This window comes from Erinaceus europaeus, chromosome 20, assembly GCF_950295315.1.
Source record: "Erinaceus europaeus chromosome 20, mEriEur2.1, whole genome shotgun sequence".
In the NCBI taxonomy this organism is placed as follows: domain Eukaryota; kingdom Metazoa; phylum Chordata; class Mammalia; order Eulipotyphla; family Erinaceidae; genus Erinaceus; species Erinaceus europaeus.
The window spans coordinates 44,614,308-44,634,191 of record NC_080181.1 but is presented as its reverse complement, the minus strand read 5'-3'; the positions used below and the strand labels follow the sequence as shown (position 1 = coordinate 44,634,191).

At 46.7% G+C, this 19,884-nt stretch overlaps 1 protein-coding gene across 3 annotated transcripts in view; it reads left to right on the top strand.

Moving 5' to 3' along the window:
• ENTREP2 (endosomal transmembrane epsin interactor 2) overlaps window positions 1-19,884 on the top strand; it is a 353,123-nt gene that overhangs the window by 329,789 nt on the left and 3,450 nt on the right. For all 3 annotated transcript variants that reach the window (XM_060179288.1, XM_016185083.2, XM_060179289.1), the window contains 3 exons: window positions 4,387-4,547; window positions 6,697-6,832; window positions 14,328-14,403. In XM_060179288.1, coding sequence (XP_060035271.1) covers window positions 4,387-4,547; window positions 6,697-6,832; window positions 14,328-14,403 — 373 coding nt within the window. The remainder of the gene's footprint in view (window positions 1-4,386; window positions 4,548-6,696; window positions 6,833-14,327; window positions 14,404-19,884) is intronic.

Genomic DNA, 19,884 nt, shown 5'->3' with positions numbered 1-19,884 from the left:
GAGAGGGGATGAGGAGATACAGAGGGAGAGACAGAGAGACACCTGCAACACTGCTTCACCACTCAAAAGCTTTCCCCCTGCAGGTGGGGACTGGGGGCTTGAACCTGGATCCTTGCACATTGAAATATGTGCACTCAACCAGGTGCATCACCACCTGGCCTCCCTTTCTTTTCCTTTTTATGGCCACATTTTATGACACCAGCACAATTACTCTGCTCCTGTCAACTATCATTATTATTATTTTAAGATAGTGAGAGAGAGAGGAGAGACACCATAGCACCACTCCACTACTCGTGAAGCTTTCCCCATGCAGATGCTCCCATGTGCAAGCTGGAGGCTCAAACCCTGTCCTTGCACTTGTAAAGTGTGTGCTCTAAAGGGTGAGCCACCTCCTGGTCACCTTGACTACTTGACTAGTCTTTGTTATTCCAAAAGGGCAAGGTTGGCAGGGCCAAGAGTGGGGTGTTCCTACATTGTTCCCCCACCCACCCCACGCTTCCACCCCCGGCCCCAGGCATCCTGGAGTTGAGAGCCTGTCACTTAACCTTTCATAAGTCCCCAGTGTCTGATGGCATCTTAATTAAACCTGCAGATCAGATGATACAGCCTCTTGGGCAGTCGTGGGAATGCTGCTTATTCTCCTGGGTGGAGAACATTTGGACTTGTGCATGTTGTGCTCACAAGTGTTATTGATCTCTCTCTAATATCCAAAGAGACCTCAAGGCCATCCCAGCTCACTTGGCTGCTCTGCATACTAAGCAGAGCCGTTGTCAGATCTGGACATTACCCTTTCTTTCCCTCTCCATTGGTCTGGAGCATGCTGGCTTCATAGCACTGAACACTTTTCAGACCTGTGACCTCACTTGTTCTTGCACAGAAGTGCTCACCCATTCTCTGTCAACTCCAGACTTCCCTTCCTGGAAGGTATTTTCCCTTTTTCTCTTTCTTTCTTTCTTTTTCTCGCTCTCTTTTTTTTTTTTCTGCCTCCAGGGTTATCGCTGAGGCTTAGTGCCTGCACTACAAATCCACTGCTTCTGGAAGCCATTTTCTCCATTTTGTTGCCTTGTTATTGTTGTTGTTGCCATTGCTGTTGTTGTTATTGGGTAGGAAAGAGAGAAATCGAGAAAGGAGGGGAAGACAGAGAGAGAGAGAGAGAGACCTTGAAGTAACCTTTCTGTAGGGAGCCGGAGGCTTGAACTGGGATTCTTATGCTGGTCCCTGTGCTTTGCACCATGTGTGCTTAACCTGCTGTGCTATTGCCTGCCCCCTGCCCTGGAAATTTTTTTTTTACCCCGCCACTTTAGTCTTTAGAGGAGCTTTAGTCTTGCTCCTCTCACAGGTCCAGTGCCCCCCCACCCCTGAAATAAGAATTAATTTCTAGACCCATGTCCAAAATTTCTTATTTATTTTATTTTATTTTTTATTGCCACCAGGCTTATTGCTGGGGCTGAGTGCCTGTACAACGAATCCAACCCTCCTAGCAGTCATTTTTTAATTTGTAAAATTTGTTTATTAGATAAGACAGAAAGAAATTGAGTGAGTGAGTGAGTCAGTGAGAAGAAGAGAGGGAGAGACCTACAGCACTACTTCACCACTCATGAAGCTTCTTCACCGTGAGGGGTGGGGTGGGAGTGGGTGGAGAGCAGACGTTCAAACTCAGGTCCTTGTGCCTGGTAATACGAGCACTCAACTGAGGACACCTAAGATGCACTTTCTTAAGTACATCTTGTACCACTTTACCTCCTCTTCCTGAACCTGAAGCACCTCACTGCAAGCCTTTGCCTTGAAATCTCACCTGTATTGGCCTTGGGGAGACAGCATAATAGTTATGCAGAAAGACTTTCATGCCTGAGATTCCCAGGTCCCAAGTTCAATCCCCAGCACCACCATAAGCCAGAGCTGAGCAGTACTCTGGCCTCTTATCTATCTTTTTCTTTCTCACTGAAGTAAAATAAATGAAATATTAAAAAAGAAAAGAAAGGAAGGAAGAAGGAAAGAAAGAGAGGCAGCTTAACATTCTTTCAGGCCCATTCAAATGTTGGCCTATTCAGCAACCCCCCTATAGAGCCCAACACTCCACTCTGTGCTTGGAGACTGGAACCTTCTGTGCCTTGCCATGAACAGTGGATGCTGGGTCCATGTCTCACCACCCTTCACCCCATTTTCCCTTTCCCTCACTCCCATACAATGAGACAGTCTATGAAGTAGGTCTTTTTGCACCTACAAGCTCTTGCAGCAATGTGTTGATTAGAACCAGAAGGTCTGCACACCACAGGGGGCATCCTGGGTGCTGTGAGTGGAGGATGGAAAGAGAAGCAGTTATTGATCAGTTCTTCCCAGGGGCGGCAGTAGGAAGCAAGGCCAACAAAGTATTTGTCTCAGTTAAGTGGCTTTACTTCAGTTTATTCGAGCAGTGTCTCCATCTTAAGGTTGTCCATAGAATATTCTAGAATTCATGAAGGATTCCCTTCTTTCCCTCAGAGCAGTGTTTTACAAAGCCTGTGAATTCCCTGGAACTGCAAAAATCACTAGACACTAGGTGTTTCAAAGGGACCCACTGTGGAGTTTAATGCATTCGTGGATTAAACAGCTGAATGATTTTGGGGGTGCAGACCTCATCTCAGCTTTTTACACACGAATGGAGAGGGGGCTCTTCCTGTTGCCAGATTGGAGTTTTGGGCGGGTTGGGGCCTGGGTTGGCAAGAGAAAGTGTACTGCAAACCCAGGTTCAGGTTCTTCTCAAGAGTGAAGAAAGGATTCAGGGACAAAGACGCCAGGAAGTGGCAGGTCAGGTTTTTTTTGGAGGACCAAAGTGAAAGCACACACTCAGAGGAGTCTGGGTGGATTCTAGGGTGAATGCATGTTTTCCTAATTTTTGGAATGGGCAGTTCATATTGGAGCTGTCTGGAAGGGGCTTATTTATTTTGGAGGAATTGGGGAGGGGGAGTCTTACAGCACCTTTTCACTGCTTGTAAAGCTTCTTCCCTGCAGGTGGGGACTGGAGTATTGAACCCAGGTCCTTGTGTACTGTAATATGTGTGTGCTTTATCAGGTATGCTATACTACCACCTTGCCCAGAAGGGGCTTTCTTAGGTAAGGTGGGATAATTATCATTCACTAGAGAGCTGTAGGTGTCTATCTTTCTCTCCCCCTCTCTGTCTTCCCCTCCTCTCTCCATTGCTCTGTGTCTTAACAACGAAACGATAATAACCACAATAAGGCTACAACAACAAGAGCAAAAAAAGGGGGGGAATGTCCTCCAGGAGCAGTGGATTCATAGTGCAGGCACTGGGCCCCAGCAATAACCCTGGAGGCAAAAAGAAAAGGAGGGGATTTCCTAGAGGAGATAACAGCTCCCTCCTATTTCCTTCTCTTTTCTGACCACTCGTGTGCATTTCTGAACTGTGATGGCAGCAAGTGTATAATGGGACACATTTGGAAATTTTATTCTAATGACTGCATAATGGAGCACGGGGCTTCATAGGGGACATTTTGAGGCCAAGAGACAGCACACATGGTTGAATGCACAGCACCATGCACAAGGACTTGAGTTCAAGCCCCTGGTCCCCACCAGCATTGGGGGACACTTCACAAACAGTGAAGCAGTGCTGCAGGTGTCTATCTTTCCATATCTGTCTGTCTGTCTCTTCCCTCTCAATTTATCTATGTCATATCAAGTCAAACAGAAAAAAGAAGAAAAAATGGCCTCTGGGAGTGGTAGGTTAGTAGTGCTGGCACCAAGCCCCAGCGATAACGCTGGTGGCAATTAAAAATAATAATGATAAAGTAAAATAAAAGGAGGGCGTTTCACCCGCCATCTTGGTCCCTGTTGGTGGCTTCTTATTCCTTCCTTGTTTCCTTGGTCGTGAGGGAAGTAACTGGACTTGTGGGCTTCTGCCTTGGTATGGCCATGGGGAAGGGCGTTCCCTCCCAGTTACTAACTGGGGGAAACCAGGTGGCCTTTCTCAAATTTCCTCCCTTGTGGGAGTTGGGGAGGGGCTGGACAGGAACCTGACAGACTAGAGGAGCTGGCGACTCTCAGACACCTCTGACCACTTGGCTTTGAGTGGCACCAGGAAAGAAGGTGTTAGAGTGGGAGGTTAATGGCTTTGCACAGGGCAGTGCATACTCCCCAGAGGTATCCTGTGTATCCCCCTCTGGGAAAAAAAAAAAAGCATCAGGAGGCTGGAACAAGAGGAGTTCTTTCTGCAGCAAGCCCACATGCCAGCGTTGTGAAGTTTAAGTGCTGAGGACAGTTTAAGTGCAGCCTGATAGTCTAAATCATGGACATCCCCACACAGATAATAACACCTGCAGATAAGTAGCAGCATTAGACATGAGCCACACATGTCGTCCCAAGTAACTCTGCCTCCTTCTCTCTCTCAGTTCTTTCCGCAGAGGGTGCATTCCACCAGCCCTGCCTGCTTGACCCCCCATGGCACCATCCTCCACCAGACCCTGGACTTTGATGAGTTTGTCCCACCGCTTCCCCCGCCGCCCTACTACCCCCCAGAGTACACCTGTACCCCCACGACTGAGGCCCACAGGTAGGTCTCGCTTTGTTGGTGCTGGAGCCTCTAAGCAAGGAGTTGGTTAAGGTCATTACTAATGGAGCAGAGGAGAGCCAGTGTTAAAAGCATGTCTGATTGGAGGGCAGAGAAGGAATGTGGAAAGGAAAAGTTACTTAGAAATAGGACCTTTACTTTTTTCCTTCTTTCCTTCCTTCCTCCCTTCCTTCCTTCCCTCTTTTCCTCCCTTCCTCCCTTCCTCCCTTTCTTTTTAATATTTTATTTATTTACTGGATAGAGACAGAAATGACAGATAAGGGGGAGAGAGAGGGGGAGAGAGAGAAACTGCAGTACTATTTTATTGCTGATGGAGCTTCCCCCCGTAGGTGGGCTACCAGGGCTTGAACCGGGGTCCTTGTGCATGGTAACATATGCACTCAACTAAGTGCGTCTTTGCCCAGCCTCTATCTTCTTCCTTCCTTCCTTCCTTTCCTACCTTCTTTCTTCCTTTCTTTCTGTTTCTCCTGTCATCACTGGAGCTTCACTGCTCTGGACTGACTTTTTCAGGTAAAGAGACAGAGCTGGAAAGACAGCATAGCACCAAGCCTTCCTCCAGTGTAGTGGGGACTGGGTTCAAGCAGGCACACTATTCAGTTGAGCTATTTTGCGAGCCCATTTCTTTGTCTTTTTTTTTTTAGCGAGATTTATTAATTTATAAGAGAGAGATGAGGGCGAGAGAGAACCAGAGCATCACTGGCATATGCAATGCTGGGAATCAAACTCAGGACCTGATGCTGGACAGTCCAATGTTTTATCTACTGTGTACTTGGCCCAGGACATTTTCATTGGTGTCATTACAGGGGAACAAAACAAAGAGACACAAAAAGCCAAGCCAGAGAACAGATGCTCTGTCATGTTCCTGTGAATTAGGTAGCTGCTGTTGAAGCATGGCCATTCATGTAACATGTGAAATTTAATTAACGATTTAATCAGCCGCCTGATTATTTTTATTTGAGTGGACAGGGTCGTAGAGTTGACTGAAAAAAGATGCTGATCTCATTTCAGGAACAACAACAAAAAAAATCTGCCCAGTGAACTAGACTTTTGTTTCACAAATGTGATGAATATTTGGAAAAGGGCCATTTTGGGAGCTTCTTGCTTATTTATTTGTTTTGTCATTGCTGCTTTGATCAAAATAGACAGAGTCAGGGAGACAGAGCAAGAGAGGAAAAGACCCCACAGCACTGAAGCTTCCCACAGTGCAATGGGGGTCAGACTGGTGGCAAAAGTAGGAGCCCTCCCTTGGTGTTTGTGCTAAAAAATATTTTGATTATTCCTGCAGTGGGGGATGATGCTTCACAAGCAGTGAAGCAGGACTGCAGGTGCCTGTCTTTTGCTACCCCTACCTGCCCCAACCCTCTCAATTTCTCTCTGCCCTATCCAATAAAATGAAAGAAAAAAAAAGTCACCCCCAGGAGAAGTGGATTTGTAGTGCTGTCATTGAGCCCCAGTGATAACCCCAGAGGCATTTTCTTTTATTATGCTTATAGAAATAAGGAAAGTGACTTAAAACAACTACCAGATGGCTTCACTGGTATGTGGGATCTAGAGAATTGATACAAAAGAACTTGCAAACCAAACAAGCAAACCAGTAAAAACAACCAAAAAAAAAAAACAGAAAGCAAACCCTCTCTGAGACACAGGTGGACACTATGGTGGTGATCTCTGGGAGGTGGGAGGGTGAGGACACAGAACTCTGCTGGTAGATGTGGTATATACACTAACCCACTATTAATCACAAATAAAAAATGGCAGAAAAATAATAAAGCCAGTAAGGTCTCTTAAAAGATCAATTGGGGGTAGATAGCATGATAGTTATGGAAAGAAATTCTCATGTCTGAGGCTCTAAAGTCCCAGGTTCAATCCCCTGTACCACCATAAACCAGAATTGATTAGTGCTCTGGTTAATAATAATAATAATAATAAATACATGTCAATTTTGCAGTATGAAAAAAATTTCAAATTTTTATCATGAGAGAAGGGAGGAAGAGAGAAAGAAGCAGAGCCCTGCTCAGATCTGGCTTCAGATGGAGGTGGGGATTGAACCTGGGGCCCTGGGTGTGTAGTTGGTGCTCTCACAGGCTGAGCTCTCTCCCCAGGAGTGACAATGGCTGTTTCTGCCTTTCAGGGGCCTCCACCTGGACTTCGCCACCTCTCCATTCAGCACTCTGTATGATGTGGCCATCAACAGCCCCGGCCTGCTCTACCCCACCGAGCTCCCACCACCCTATGAGGCTGTGGTGGGCCCCAGCCCTGCCAGCCAGGTGAGGCCAAGCCCTGCTGTCTACACCACAAGCCTGGGCCTCTCAGCCCCCATGGGGATGCTGGTGGGGAGGAGGCAACAGGGCAGAAGCAGAGCCTGCAGAGAGGGCCCACCCCAGGCCTGGGGTGCCAGCCCCCATATTTCTGCTTCTCCCCTTGGCTCCCCCTCAGACACCTCTAAGTGCATGCTAGTGAAATCACTACATCTGGGGATATGGGGACACCGGGTTCTCATTGCGGGGGAGGTTGGGGGAGATGCCCCCAGGGGTGGAACTGGATCTTGGACCAAGGCGACTCTGGTCTGTCATCTTCTGGGAGGTGAGAAAGCCCTCAGACTTCTCAAGTACAGCAGCTTTGAGTGGGGATGTGCCTGAAAGTAAGCACTGAGCAACACACAGAGAAGAGTGGGCAAAACCCTCAGTACAGGCTGGGGTGGTCTGGATTAGGGTCCCTAGGGGACTTCTGTGTGAGCTGAGGGCCTGGGTTGGGGTCCAGGCACCCCAGGAAAAGTATTACAGCAGTGGGAAAGCCTCAGTGCTATATGGTCTCTGTCTGCATGAGAAAGTGACCCAGAGCAATGATATCACTCATGCCTGAAACTCTGGTTCCACGGGAAGAAGGAGAAGAAGAGTGAGAAAAAAAGAAGGCAAAGAAAAGGGAGAAGTTGGCAAAGAAAAGGGAGAAGTTGTAAAAGAAAGGAAGGAAGGAAAGGAAAGGAAGAGAGAAAGAAAGAGATAGAGAGAAAGAATATAAAAAGCAATACCCAGCTCCCCAGTTCTGCAGGCTCTGAGGCATGGGGGTGGTAAGTATATTTGTCTGGGGGCCTTTGTCTAGGAGGAGGTAGGTAGCATCTGAGGATGAAGTGCCCCCACCCACCCACCCCAGCCTGTGTCTTTGACCCCGGCTCCCAGAGTACTTTGCAGTCCCACAGACCTCTCTACACTTCTAGAAGAGAAGTCATTCCCAGTACAGAAGGGGTACTGCATCCTCCAGCTGCCCCCACCCCCCCAGGGGAATAGGAGGGAGGGGGCTACCCCTGCATGACAGCAGGGCCCCTGCTCCCAGGCAAGGCAAAAGCTAATTACTTCCCTGACAAGGACAATGGCATAGAAATCGCATCTCAGCACTTGTTTGGATAAAGAGAGGGGTAGGCTGACAGGAAAGCAAAACAGGCGCCAAGCAGGGTTCCTACCGACTTTATACAGATTTGTTTGTCGACTGACTTTGCCACCAGGGTTACCACTGTGGCTCAGACTCCACTGCTCCCAGTGGCCACCCCCCCCCACCACCACTTTTCTATGACCGAGGAGAGGGAGAGAGACACGGAGAGGAAGAGAGATACCTGCAGCTTGTGCCTCGTCCCCCTTGTGGGTGGTGACCAGGAGCTTGAACCTGGGTCCTTGTGCCTGGAAATGTGTGCACAGTCCCTACCGCCAAGCTTTATAAATAAGAGACGTTTATCTCTTTTGCCGCTAGGGTTATCATTGGGCTTCTGGGCCTGTCAATTCCACTGCTCCTGGTGGACTCTTATTTTATTTTTTTATAGTGATTCGAGAGAGAGAGTGAGGAAAAGAGAAATACCACCTCACTGTCCCACTGCTTGTGGGGCTCTCATGTCTGGCGCACCCATATGACTGGGGGCTTGAACCCAGGTCCTCATGCTTGGTAACAGATGCACTCTCTCAGCCGCTGGGAAGAGAGAGAATTCTTAGTCTTTAAAAAAAAAATTATTTATTTTATTTTAATAAGAAAGCAAAGCAAGAGAGGAGAGAGACCAAGACCAGAGCATTGCTCAGCTCTAGCTTATAATGGTGCTGAGGATTGAGACAAGGTCCTGGAATGTCAGAGCCTCAGAAGTGGAAGTCTTTTGCAGAACCATTATGCTACCTCCCTGGTCCTGGGAAGAGAATTTACATACAGCAAGACAAAGCACTCCTGACTGAGCCCTTTCATTTGTTTTTAAAATGTTGTGCCAGGGAATTAGCCCAGGCCCTCCTAAGCACAAGGTACGACCTTCCAGTCTCAAGTTTCTCTACAGTGTGTGTGTGTGTGTGTGTGTGTGAAATTGAGAGAGAGAGAGAGGTGGAGGGGTTGGAGAGAGAGACTGAGAGAGGACGGAGGTACTGCTTCATCATCCATGGAGCTCCCCTGGTGCTGTACAAGGTACTCTCATTCATGTGAAAATGGTTTTTGTCTGCTTTTTTGACATCACAGGTGCTGCCAACAATTTAGCTCATGGTAGAGCACATGCTTTACATATAAGAGAGGCCCTGGGTTCGATCCCTGGCAAAAGGAAGGAAGGTTTTATGTTGTAAAACCAGAGAAGCTGCATCACCGATGGCCTTGAGCCACTGGCCTGAAATCCTCATTCACACCTGTCATCACTGATCTCAAGAGAGGACACCTGGCTGATTGGCCTCATCCAGGAGGGGGCGGGGTGGGTTTAGGATAGACAGAATGTCCCAGCTGGTGACTCAGCCACAGAGAAGAAAGAAAGGAGTTTCTTTTGTTGAAATGCTATTGACTCCCCATTACAGTAACCAATCCAAATAGTCTTTCTGGGGAGAAATGGATGCAGGCTTTGGAGACACCCCCTGTCTCCCAAATCCAGGGTCAGACCCAGGGCTCAGCACAAAGCTCTGGCTGATTTCCAAGCTCAAATTCTGTGTCTCTTCCACACAGCTCCTTCATTCTTCTCTGCAGCCTTTGCATTTAGTCAAAGCTGCCGCCTGATCTGAGCAGCTCTCTCCCCGGCTCTTGCTGACATGGTGGCTATTTTATTTTATTTTATTTTATTTTATTTTATTTTATTTTATTTTATTTTATTTTACATCAGGGACAACCAGATTCAAATTAAACTGGCTACCCTACTCACAGAGGTGAGAGATGGAAACTGAATCTTCCCGGAAGCCAGAGGGGACCTGGGGAGCGCCCTCAAAACTCTTTCCTCCTGATCTTGCCCCACTCTGTGCTCTACCCCTCTTGTTTTGTTTATATTTCTTTGTCACCTGGAGAATGCTATGCAAATGGCGGCCTTCGGAGTCACCAGCATACTCCCTCTCTCCCTGCTCCCATTCCCCCAGCATGCGTGCGCGCACACACACATGCATACACACATGCATACACACACGCACACGCACACACACAGAGATGAGAGAAAAACAGGCAAATAGCAGGTGAGCTACAGGGAGAGAGAGCTGTAGAAGGAAACACGTAAATGGGCTGGGTAGGGGTGGGAGGCATACCTGGTAGAATGCCTGGGTTACCATGAACAAGGATGGGTTCAGTCCCCACTTCCCACCTGCAGGGGAAGCTTCTCAAGTGGTGAAACAGGTCTGCAGGTGTCTCTCTTAATCTCTTTGTCTCTATCTCCCCCTTCTCTCACTAACCAATGAATGAATGAATAAATATGTTTCTAAAACATTTTAAGAAGAAAGAAAAAAAACATCTCAGGGCTGGGTGGTGGTGCACCTAGTTAAGCACATAAGTTACCATGAATAAGGACCTGGAGTCAAGCACTCAGCCCCACTCCAGAGCAGTGAAGCAGTGTTGCAATCCTCTCTCTCTCTCCCTCTCTCTCTCCATTCCTCCTTCCCTTCCTCCCTCTTCCTTTTACATATCCCTTTGTGCTATCAAAATGAAAGAGGGAACAAAAAAAAAAAAAAAAGGAAACACACCTTCAAGGGCGTGTGTGTGTATGTGTGTGTGTGTGTGTGTGTGTGTGTGTGTATGTTTAAGCAGAGAATTCATGGCAGAATTTCCCAAGCTGGCCTGCTGCAGGATTGCAACAAACTAAGTGAGGGCTGGCGGCTACATGGGATCCTCCCAACCTGCTTCCTCCCAGCAGATCAGAAGCAGAAAAGGAACAGGTTCCCTTTATCTAGAAATGAGGTCAAAGGAAACATCTGGGCAGTTCTGGGCCTTTTCTACCTGTGGAGTTTGCTCAGGGCTCCCTGGCTGCCCTCAGCCCACCCCCTGGGAGAGCCATGGGGGTCCCCAGGGGGGCCCTGGGCTGTCAGGCAGTGGAGAGATGAAGAGGCCCTGCTGGCTGATTGAAGTGGCGTGGTGGGGAGATGGGGAGACAGAAATGTAATTACCTGAGCTGGAATCGGACCAAGCCTTGAGGGCTGCCTCATCTTCCCTGGCTTCCCCCCTCACCACCACCACCACCACCACCACCACCACCACCACCACCACCACCACCACCCCCAGCTCACTATTTGCAAACGTGTCCTCAAAGCGATTCTGAAATAACTGGCAGATTTGGAAATCATTTCACGAAGCAGCACAGGGACCAAGGGCCAGTGTGGGCAGCCCTGCCCTAAGGCTGAGACAGCCGGTCAGGCCTGGATAGAGGGGGGAGTGCTTGGAGGAGACAGTGTGCAAGAACACAGGTGGCCCCGCACCCCGCCCAGCCAGGAGGCCTGGTTTGTCCCCCTCCTGTTCCCTAGGCCTCTCTGGGCAAGTGACTTGTTTGAGAAGAAAGCTGAAGCACCGTTCTGGAGAGCGGGCTGGAGGGGCTTTCATAGGGGCAACTTCGAAAGCATTTGGGTGGTGCCATGGTATCTCCCCTTCTCCCCACCTCTTGCTCACTCTCTCGGTCTCTCATCTTCTGTCTTTGTTTTAAATCACCTCAGGGTTATCTCTGGGGCTCAGTGTCTACATGATGAACCCACCACTCCTGGTGGCCTTCCCCCCCCCTTTATTTTTATTTGATAGGTCAGAGAAAAATTGAGAGGGGAGCAGAGGGAGAGAGAGACACCTCCAGTACTTGCTTCACCACTTGTGAAGTTTTCCCTCTGCAGGTGGGGAGCAGGGGTTCAAACCCAGATCCTTGTGCTTGGTAACATTAGCCACCACCCAGCCCCTTCTCACTTTCTACCTTAAGAGAGAGAAGCAGTAGAACCAGGCAGGCAAGAAGCCCCAGCAATCATTCTGGTGGCCAAAAAATAATAGTAAAGTGGAAATTTTATATGATCCTACTTCTGGGCATTTACTCAAAATAATCTCCAAACACTAATCCAAAGAGATGACAACACCCCCCAAGATTTAGGGGAGAGAAAGTGTAAATGCAAATGACCTTTGAGGAATTGGGGCTAGGGTCCCCCATCACCTACTATGTAGTCAAAAATCCATGTAAAACTTGACTCCCCTCCAAAATGTAGCTCCCAGTAGCCTGGAACCTGGTCACATAGCCCACAGGAATGTATTGCTGTTTTGTTTGCTGAATGTGTCACATATCATATGTGTAGTGTGTGTGTGTGTGTGTGTGTGTGTGTGTGTGTGCGCGCACGCGCCCACAAGGCAGTAAGCTAGAAAACAGAAAACAATACCCAGAACATCCTGGGAGGGTCAGGAGATAACTCACCCAGTATAGGGCACGTGTCACCATGAATGAGGTGGGAGGACCATGCCAAGGGGATGTTTCCCAAGTGGTGGATCCATAGTCCCCTCCCCCTTCTCTGTCACTCACTTACCTAAAAATTTTTTTTTTCTTTTCTTTAATTTATTTATTTATTCTCTTTTGTTGCCCTTGTTGTTTTTTTCTTATTGTTATAGTTAATGTTGTTGTTATTGATGTCGTCATTGTTGGATAAGACAGAGATAAATGGAGAGAGGAGGGGAAGACAGAGAGGAGGAGAGACACCTGCAGACCTGCTTCACCGCTTGTGAAGCAACTCCCATGCAGGTGGGGAGCCAGGGGTTCGAACCAGGATCCTTGCACTTTGAGCCATGTGCGCTTAACCCACTATGCCACCGCCTGACTCCCCCCTAAAAAATATATATACAAAGCTTGCCAAACTCAACAAGAGAACAAATGACCCCATCCAAAAATGGGGAGAGAACATGGACAGAATATTGACCATAGAAGAGATCCAAAAGGCCAAGAAGCATACGAAAGAGTGCTCCAAGTCATTAATTATCAGAGAAATGCAAAGACAGACAATAATGAAACACCACTTCACTCCTATGAGGATGTCATACGTCAGAAAAGGTAGCAGCCATAAATGCTGCAGAGGTTATGGGGATAAAGGAACCTCCTGCACTGCTGATGGGAATGTCAATTGGTCCTACCCCTGTGGAGAGCAGTCTGGAGAACTCTCAGAAGGCAGAAATGGACCTACCTTATAGCCCTGCAATTCCTCTCCTAGGGATGTTCCTAAGGAGCCAAACATACCTGTCCAAAAATATTTATGTATATCTATGTTCATAGCAGCACAATTTGTAATAGCCAAAACCTGGAAGCAACCCAGGTGTCGACAACAACAGTTTAGTGGCTGAGCAAGTTGTGTTGTATATACACAGTGGAAACTACTCAGCTGTTAAAAAATGGCGATTTCACCTTTTTCAGCCCATCTTGAATGGAGCCTAAAGGAATCACGTTAAGTGAGATAAGTCAGAAACAGAAGGTTGAATATGGCATGATCTCACTCATAGGCAGAAGTTGAAAAACAAGGTCAGAAGGGAAAACACTAAGCAGAACGTGGACTGGAGTTGGTGTATTGCACCAAAGTAAAAGACTCTGCAGTGGGGGGATGAGGGTGAGGATGGGGGCGAGGGTTCAGGTCCTGGAACATGATGGCAGAGGAGGATCTAGTGGGGGGTTGTATTGTTATGTGGAAAACTGAGAAATGTTATGCATGTACAAACTACTGTATATACTGTCAACTACAAACCATTAATCCCCCAATAAAGAAAAAAAAAACAATAAGAGAGCCTGCCAGGAGCAATGGAATCATGCAAGCATGAAATTCCAATGAAAACAAAGAGCAGCAGAAGGAAGAGAAAATACACGTACAGCAGTTTGGACCATCAAAATAACACACTAGGCTAGTACACGGCTTTGCCATATGTGTGACCCAGGTTTTATCCCAGCCTCCATGGCACTAAAGGGAGTAGCTTCAGTGCTGTAGTTTCTTTCCTCCTCTCACTACCTCTCTGTCTAAAATAATGATAATAATAATGGGGTCGGGCGGTGGCATACCTGGTTAAGCGCACATAGTACGAAGTGCAAGGACCCACACAAGAATCTGGGTTCCAGCCCCTGCTCCTCACTTGCAGGGGGGAAGCTTCATGAGTAGTAGAACAGGTCTGCAGGTGTCTCTCTCTCCCTCTGTCTTCCTCTTCCTCTCAATTTCTCTCTGTCCTATCCAACAAAATGGAAAAAATGGCCACCAGGAGCAGTGGATTCAGAGCCAACACCAAGCTCCAGTGATAACCCTGGCGGCAAAACTTATAATGATAATAACAACAACAGTATTTTCAGTGGTGTAGGACTCTAGGGTCAACACATATTGGGGAAAATGTGCATTTGAGTGAACTCATATGTTTTCAACCTGTGGTGTTGAGAGTCAAATGGACATGTCTCTCTGCCTGTCTTGCTAGAAGGTGAGCTCAGAAGTTGGCCTTTATTTCTGGGTGATGTTCTCCCCCAGACCACACAGCACCCAAGTCTCCCTTGTATCCCCCCTCCATGCCTTCTGTTTCTCCCTATAGCTGTCAAGCCTAGATCAGCAGGGGACCGAACCCAGCCCCGGAGACCCAGGAGACTCTGCTGGCTTGGACACACAAGGTAACACCCCGCCCCACTGCCTTCCCTCACTTCCTCCTCTTTAAGACAGCGGGGTTCACTGTGGCCTTTCCTGGTTAAGTGCCATGTGAGTCCTTCAGCTTTCCCTCCTCACCAGCATCCAGTAAGACTTGAGAGAGCAAACTGTCCTTTTTTTGGAGGTGGGGGGTGAGTGTTCCTCCCTTAAGCAGAGGTGTCCTGGAAGAGGGGGTCTAGAATTGGGGGGTCTCTCTGCCCCCAGAAGATTCAGGGGGAGAGACTGAAGGGCACTGAAGGGAAAATGTGAAATTCCAGGCCTTCAATGTGGGGTGGGTACCGCTGTATAGACCTGGGGCTGGGGTGGAGGTGGGGTTCCAGGCAGCAAGAGAGCAGAGCAAAGGATGCTTGGTAGCAGAAGAGGCTGATGGGAAGGGGGTGAGTCAGAGCTCTTGTGGACTCATTTTATCAGAGAATGGGAAAGGTTCCTTATAACTCTTAGAAAGTTTCCTTTAAACTCTTAGAAAGAGTTTAAAATAGCAATAGTTAATTATTATTATAACCAAGTTATTGGGAGCTGAAATTTCTTTGAAAACCCAGTGATTAAAATTTAGCACAATGTACTTGACCTTACTATGCATTATGTCAGTTAAGGATAGCTTAATATCCTAATTAATAACAATATCTTAGGACCAAATGATTTCAATCTGTCTGACCTAAGGTTATAGGTATCTTAGTTATTTTAGGAAAAAGAAAAAAAAATTAGAGCTGCTTAAATAATTTATATCAAATGTCAGAATTCAATCAGCTTACAAATTTGAAACATTAAATATTCAGAATACACACACACACACACTCAGGTCTAAAATCTAGCCAGTTAAAGAACTTAAAGTATTAAATTATTTTATCAAAGATCAAACTTACACACCTTGTGACACAGTCTGGAAGACTCTTAGAAGGCTAAAAATGGACCCACCCTCCTTGACTTTCTGCACATTGTTAGTTCACTGCACAGGTAGATGGGAATCTTCTCCTGGGTCCAGAGAGGTGGGATTCCACAGCCTGGCTGTGCTGCTCAGTTCCAGCTTTGGGGAGTAGATAATCACTTTCATTTCCCCCCCCCCAATTTCAGTATCACTTTATTGAGGGAACAGCGACTTACAGGATTGTTGTCACGAGGACGCCCTTCCATGTTTATTTATTAATGTCTTCATTTTTCTGATAGAGACAGAGAGAAACTGTGAAAGGGAGAAATAGAGAGCAGAGAGAAAGAGATACCTGCAGCACTGCTTCACTGCTCATAAAGTTTCCCCTGCAGATGTGGAGCAGGGGCTTTAACCCAGATATCTGTGCTCTGCATAACATGCTGCGTTCAGCCAGGTGCACCACCACCCCACTCCAGCAAAGCTGCTTTTGAAAATACTGGTTTACTGACTGATGAGAGAGAAAACACTTGGAACTTTATGTTTGTTGTGTGCTCTACCCACTGAGCCACCTCCCCAGCCACACAGCCGAGCATTTAAAGAGCCCTAAACATGTTTATGCTCTGAAATCAGTAGAGAGACCTTGGAAATCACCTTCAGGAAGGGCACTGTAGGGGAGGAAAAAAGCCAGGTACACACACATTACCAAGCACAAAGACCCAGGTTCAAGCCCCGGCTCCCCACCTGCAGGGAGGAAACCTCGCAGGTGGTGAAGCAGGGCTGCAGATGTCTCTCGGTCTCTCTCCCTCTATCCCTCCCTCACCCTTTTCAATTCTCTTTATCAAAAGAAGAAGGAAAGAATATGGCCACTGGGAGCAGTGGATTAGTGGCGCCGTCGTCCAGCCCCAGTGATAACCCTGGTGGCAATTTAAAAAGAAGAGAAATGAAAATGAAAAAGGAAAAGGAAAAGAAGGTAGGGGGCTGGGCGGTGACGCAGTGGGTTAAGTGCACATGGTGCAAAGTGCAAGGACCGGCGTAAGGATCCCAGTTCGAACCCCCGGCTCCCCACCTGCAGGGGGGTCGCTGCACAAGCGGTGAAGCAGGTCTGCAGGTGTCTCTCTTTCTCTCCTCCTCTCTGTCTTCCCCTCCTCTCTCCATTTCTCTCTGTCCTATTCAACAGCAACAACGGCTATGACAACAATAACAACCACAACAAGGGCAACAAAATGGGAAAAATAGCCTCCAGGAGCAGTAGATTCGTAGTGCTGGCACTGAGCCTCAGTGATAACTCTGGAGGCAAAAAAAAAAAAAAAGAACTAGGAAATGAAATAAGTGGCTGTGTTTTTCCTAACAGCAAAAGGACCATGAAGCCCATTAATAAAAGGCAAAGCAAACATTTACAGACACCAATATATTACTAAGCTTATTTTGGGGGAGAAATGCTTGGAATCTGCTAGGTGAAAAATTGGGCATCCACTAAGATTGTATAAAGTTGAATCCCTTGTATAAATGTCACAACAGGGGGCTGGGTGATGTCGCCCTTGGTTGTGCAATGACCTGGGTTCAAGCCCCCAGGTAGGGTGTAGGGTGTTTTATGAGCGGTGAAAATGTACTGCAGGTGTCTCTCTCCATCTCCCTTTTCATCTCTGTCTCTCTCTTCCCACTCAATTTCTCTCTTGTCTATATTTAAAATAAATAAAAATAAAAAAAGATATATATTTTTTTAAAATGAAATAAATGTCATTACACAGCAGGGATGAGGATGTGTGAGTCACCGGCCTCAGACCCTGTGCCCTCCCTCTGATGCTGCTCTAAGTCCCCTACGTGCTCAGTCCTGTTTGTCTCCCTGTGACTCCATTTCCTTGAGAACCTCAGTGACATTAAGAGAGCTGGCGTCATGGCCCAGGTGGTGGTGCGCCCAGCACTGTGTGTGAGGAGGTTCACCCATGCCCCTGGCCCCCATCTGCAGCGGGGGAAGCTCTACAAATGGTGAGGCAGTCTGCAGGTGTCTCTGCTCCTCTCTCCCCCTTTATTTATTTTTTAATTTTTATTTATAAAATGGAAACATTGGCAAGACCATAGGATAAGATAGGTGCATTTCCACACAGTGCCCACCCCCCCCAGAGCTCCATATCCAATCCCCTCCCTTGATAGCTTCCCTATTCTTTATCAAAACATTAATATTTAACCAAAATAATAATAATAAATCACTGGCAGCAATGGAGTCACTGTGTAGGCCCTAAGCCCCAGCAGTAATTCTGGTGGCCAAAAACAACAAAGAAAGAAAATTAGGATCAAGTGGATGTCTGAATGCATTCAATATGGGTCATGTTTTTAAACTATCAATTATACTTCAGCAAGGCTGCCAGAGAGAGACAGAGATGAATACAAATAGAGATGAAAACAGGGGAGAATACAGGTCCAAGAAGGATGACAGAGGACCTAGTGGGGGTTGTACTGTTATATGGAAAACTGGGAAATGTTATGCATGTACAAACTATTGTATTTACTGTCGAATGTAAAACATTAATCCCCCAATAAAGAAATTTAAAAAAAGGTGAGGACAAATCCGTGGAAATGAGCATCATTCAAAATAATTCTGATGGCCCGCTGTGTAATTTGGATGGGCTATTGATAGAGGTAATAATGAAGAGTTTCTAGGTTTGAAGTTTTCTAATGACACGAAAGCCTGTTCTTGTCTGTCTTTACATTTACAGTTTTGAATGCTCCTGCAGTGATTTCCTTAGCATCAGTTCCTACGAAGGAAATGGTGGATTCCCAGAGACAGCATGTTTGAGATTCTGGTGTATGGGCCATGGTTGTGTTTGGGAAATGTGACACGAGTGGTTACTCTATGCATCCACCATGTTTATAACACCCCAGGACACTGCCATACTCTCTCTCTCTTTCTCTCTCTCCTTCTCTCTCTCTCTCTCTGTCTCTGTCTCTCTTCTCTCTCTCACACACACACACACACTCACACACTGCAGTATTGAACTTGAGCCACTTTTTACATATTTAGTTTTCATTAGCCATGTTTCAGGTCCATTCTTTTTTTTTATTATTTCTTTATTAGGGGATTAACATTTTACATTCGACAGTAAATACAGTAGTTTGTTCATGCATAACATTTCTCAGTTTTTCACATAACAGTATAACCCCCACTAGGTCCTCTGTCAAGTCCATTCTTTTCTCTTTCAGTGGTTTTGTTATTTTTGTGGTATTTTTTTTTCCTGGTAGATTTTTAAAGGGAGCAATGTGTTCGATTGACACGTGGGAAATATTTATTGCAGGCACGGTTCCTCACGTTTTGTCTAACTTTTGTCTCCTGTTAATAGTGATGTCTTCGGCCTTATATGCATTCACAAAGTTATTTTTGCTATCAGATTTATCTGGCTTTTCCATTGATTTATATTATGCTTATGAAGGTTGATGAAGTTTTTCTCCACCCCAAGATTGTAGCTTCCTTCTCATACTTTAATTCTATTCTTCTAATACTTAAAAATATTATTTGTGTTTTTTCTTCTCTCTCTTCTTTTTTTAAATTATTGCTGCTTTTTAAAAATTATCTTTATTTATTTATTGGATAGAGACATCCAGAAATCATGAGGGGAGAGGGTGATAGGGAGAGAGACCTGCAATATTGCTGCACTACTTATGAAGCTTCCCCCTACAGATGAGGGCTGGGGGCCGAAACCCAGGTCCTTGTGCTTTATAACCTGTGCTTTCAACCAAGTGCACCACCTGGCCCCTATTACTGCCTTTTTTTTTTTCCCTCCAGGATGATCACTGGGGCTTGATAATCACTTGAGCCTGTACTACAAATCCACTGCTCATGGAGGCCACTTTTTCCCATTGTTGTTGCCCTTGTTTTTATTGTTGTTGGATAGGACAGAGAGAAATCAAGAGAGGAGGAGAAGATAGAGAAGGGTAGAGAAAGAGATATATGCAGAACTGATTCACCACTTGTAAAGTGACCCCCCTGCAGGTGGGAAGCCGGGGTCTCCAACCGGGATCTTTATGCCAGTCCTTGGGCTTTGTGCCATGTGTGCTTAACCCACTACACTACCACCAAGCCCCCCCCCCCGTTATTACTGCTTTTTAAAATAAATCATCACTGCTTTGGTGCTTGCACAATGAATTCACCTCTCCTGGTGACTTTTGTTTTTTCCATAGACAGAAATTGAGAGCAAAAGAGGAGATAGGGAGGGAGAGAGACAGGAAGACACCTACAGCACTGCTTCACCACTCCTGAAGTTCCCCTGCTGAAGGTGGGGACCAAAGGGCTTAAACCTTGGTCCTTGCACACGAGTGCCTCTTTAATCCTTTTTTATAAGTGTGAGAGGAGACTAGAGCCCAGCTCTGCTCTAGCATATGGCAGGCACCATCTCCCTGGCCCTCATTTGATTCCTTAAACAAGAAAAGGATTAACCTGGGGGCTGGGCGGTAGCGCACATGGTGCAAAGTGCAAGGACCAGTGGAAGGATCCCGGTTCGAGCCCCCAGCTCCCCTCCTGCGGGGGAGGAGGAGGGGGTGCTTCACAAGCGGTGAGGCATATCTGCAGGTGTCTGTCTTTCTCTCCCCT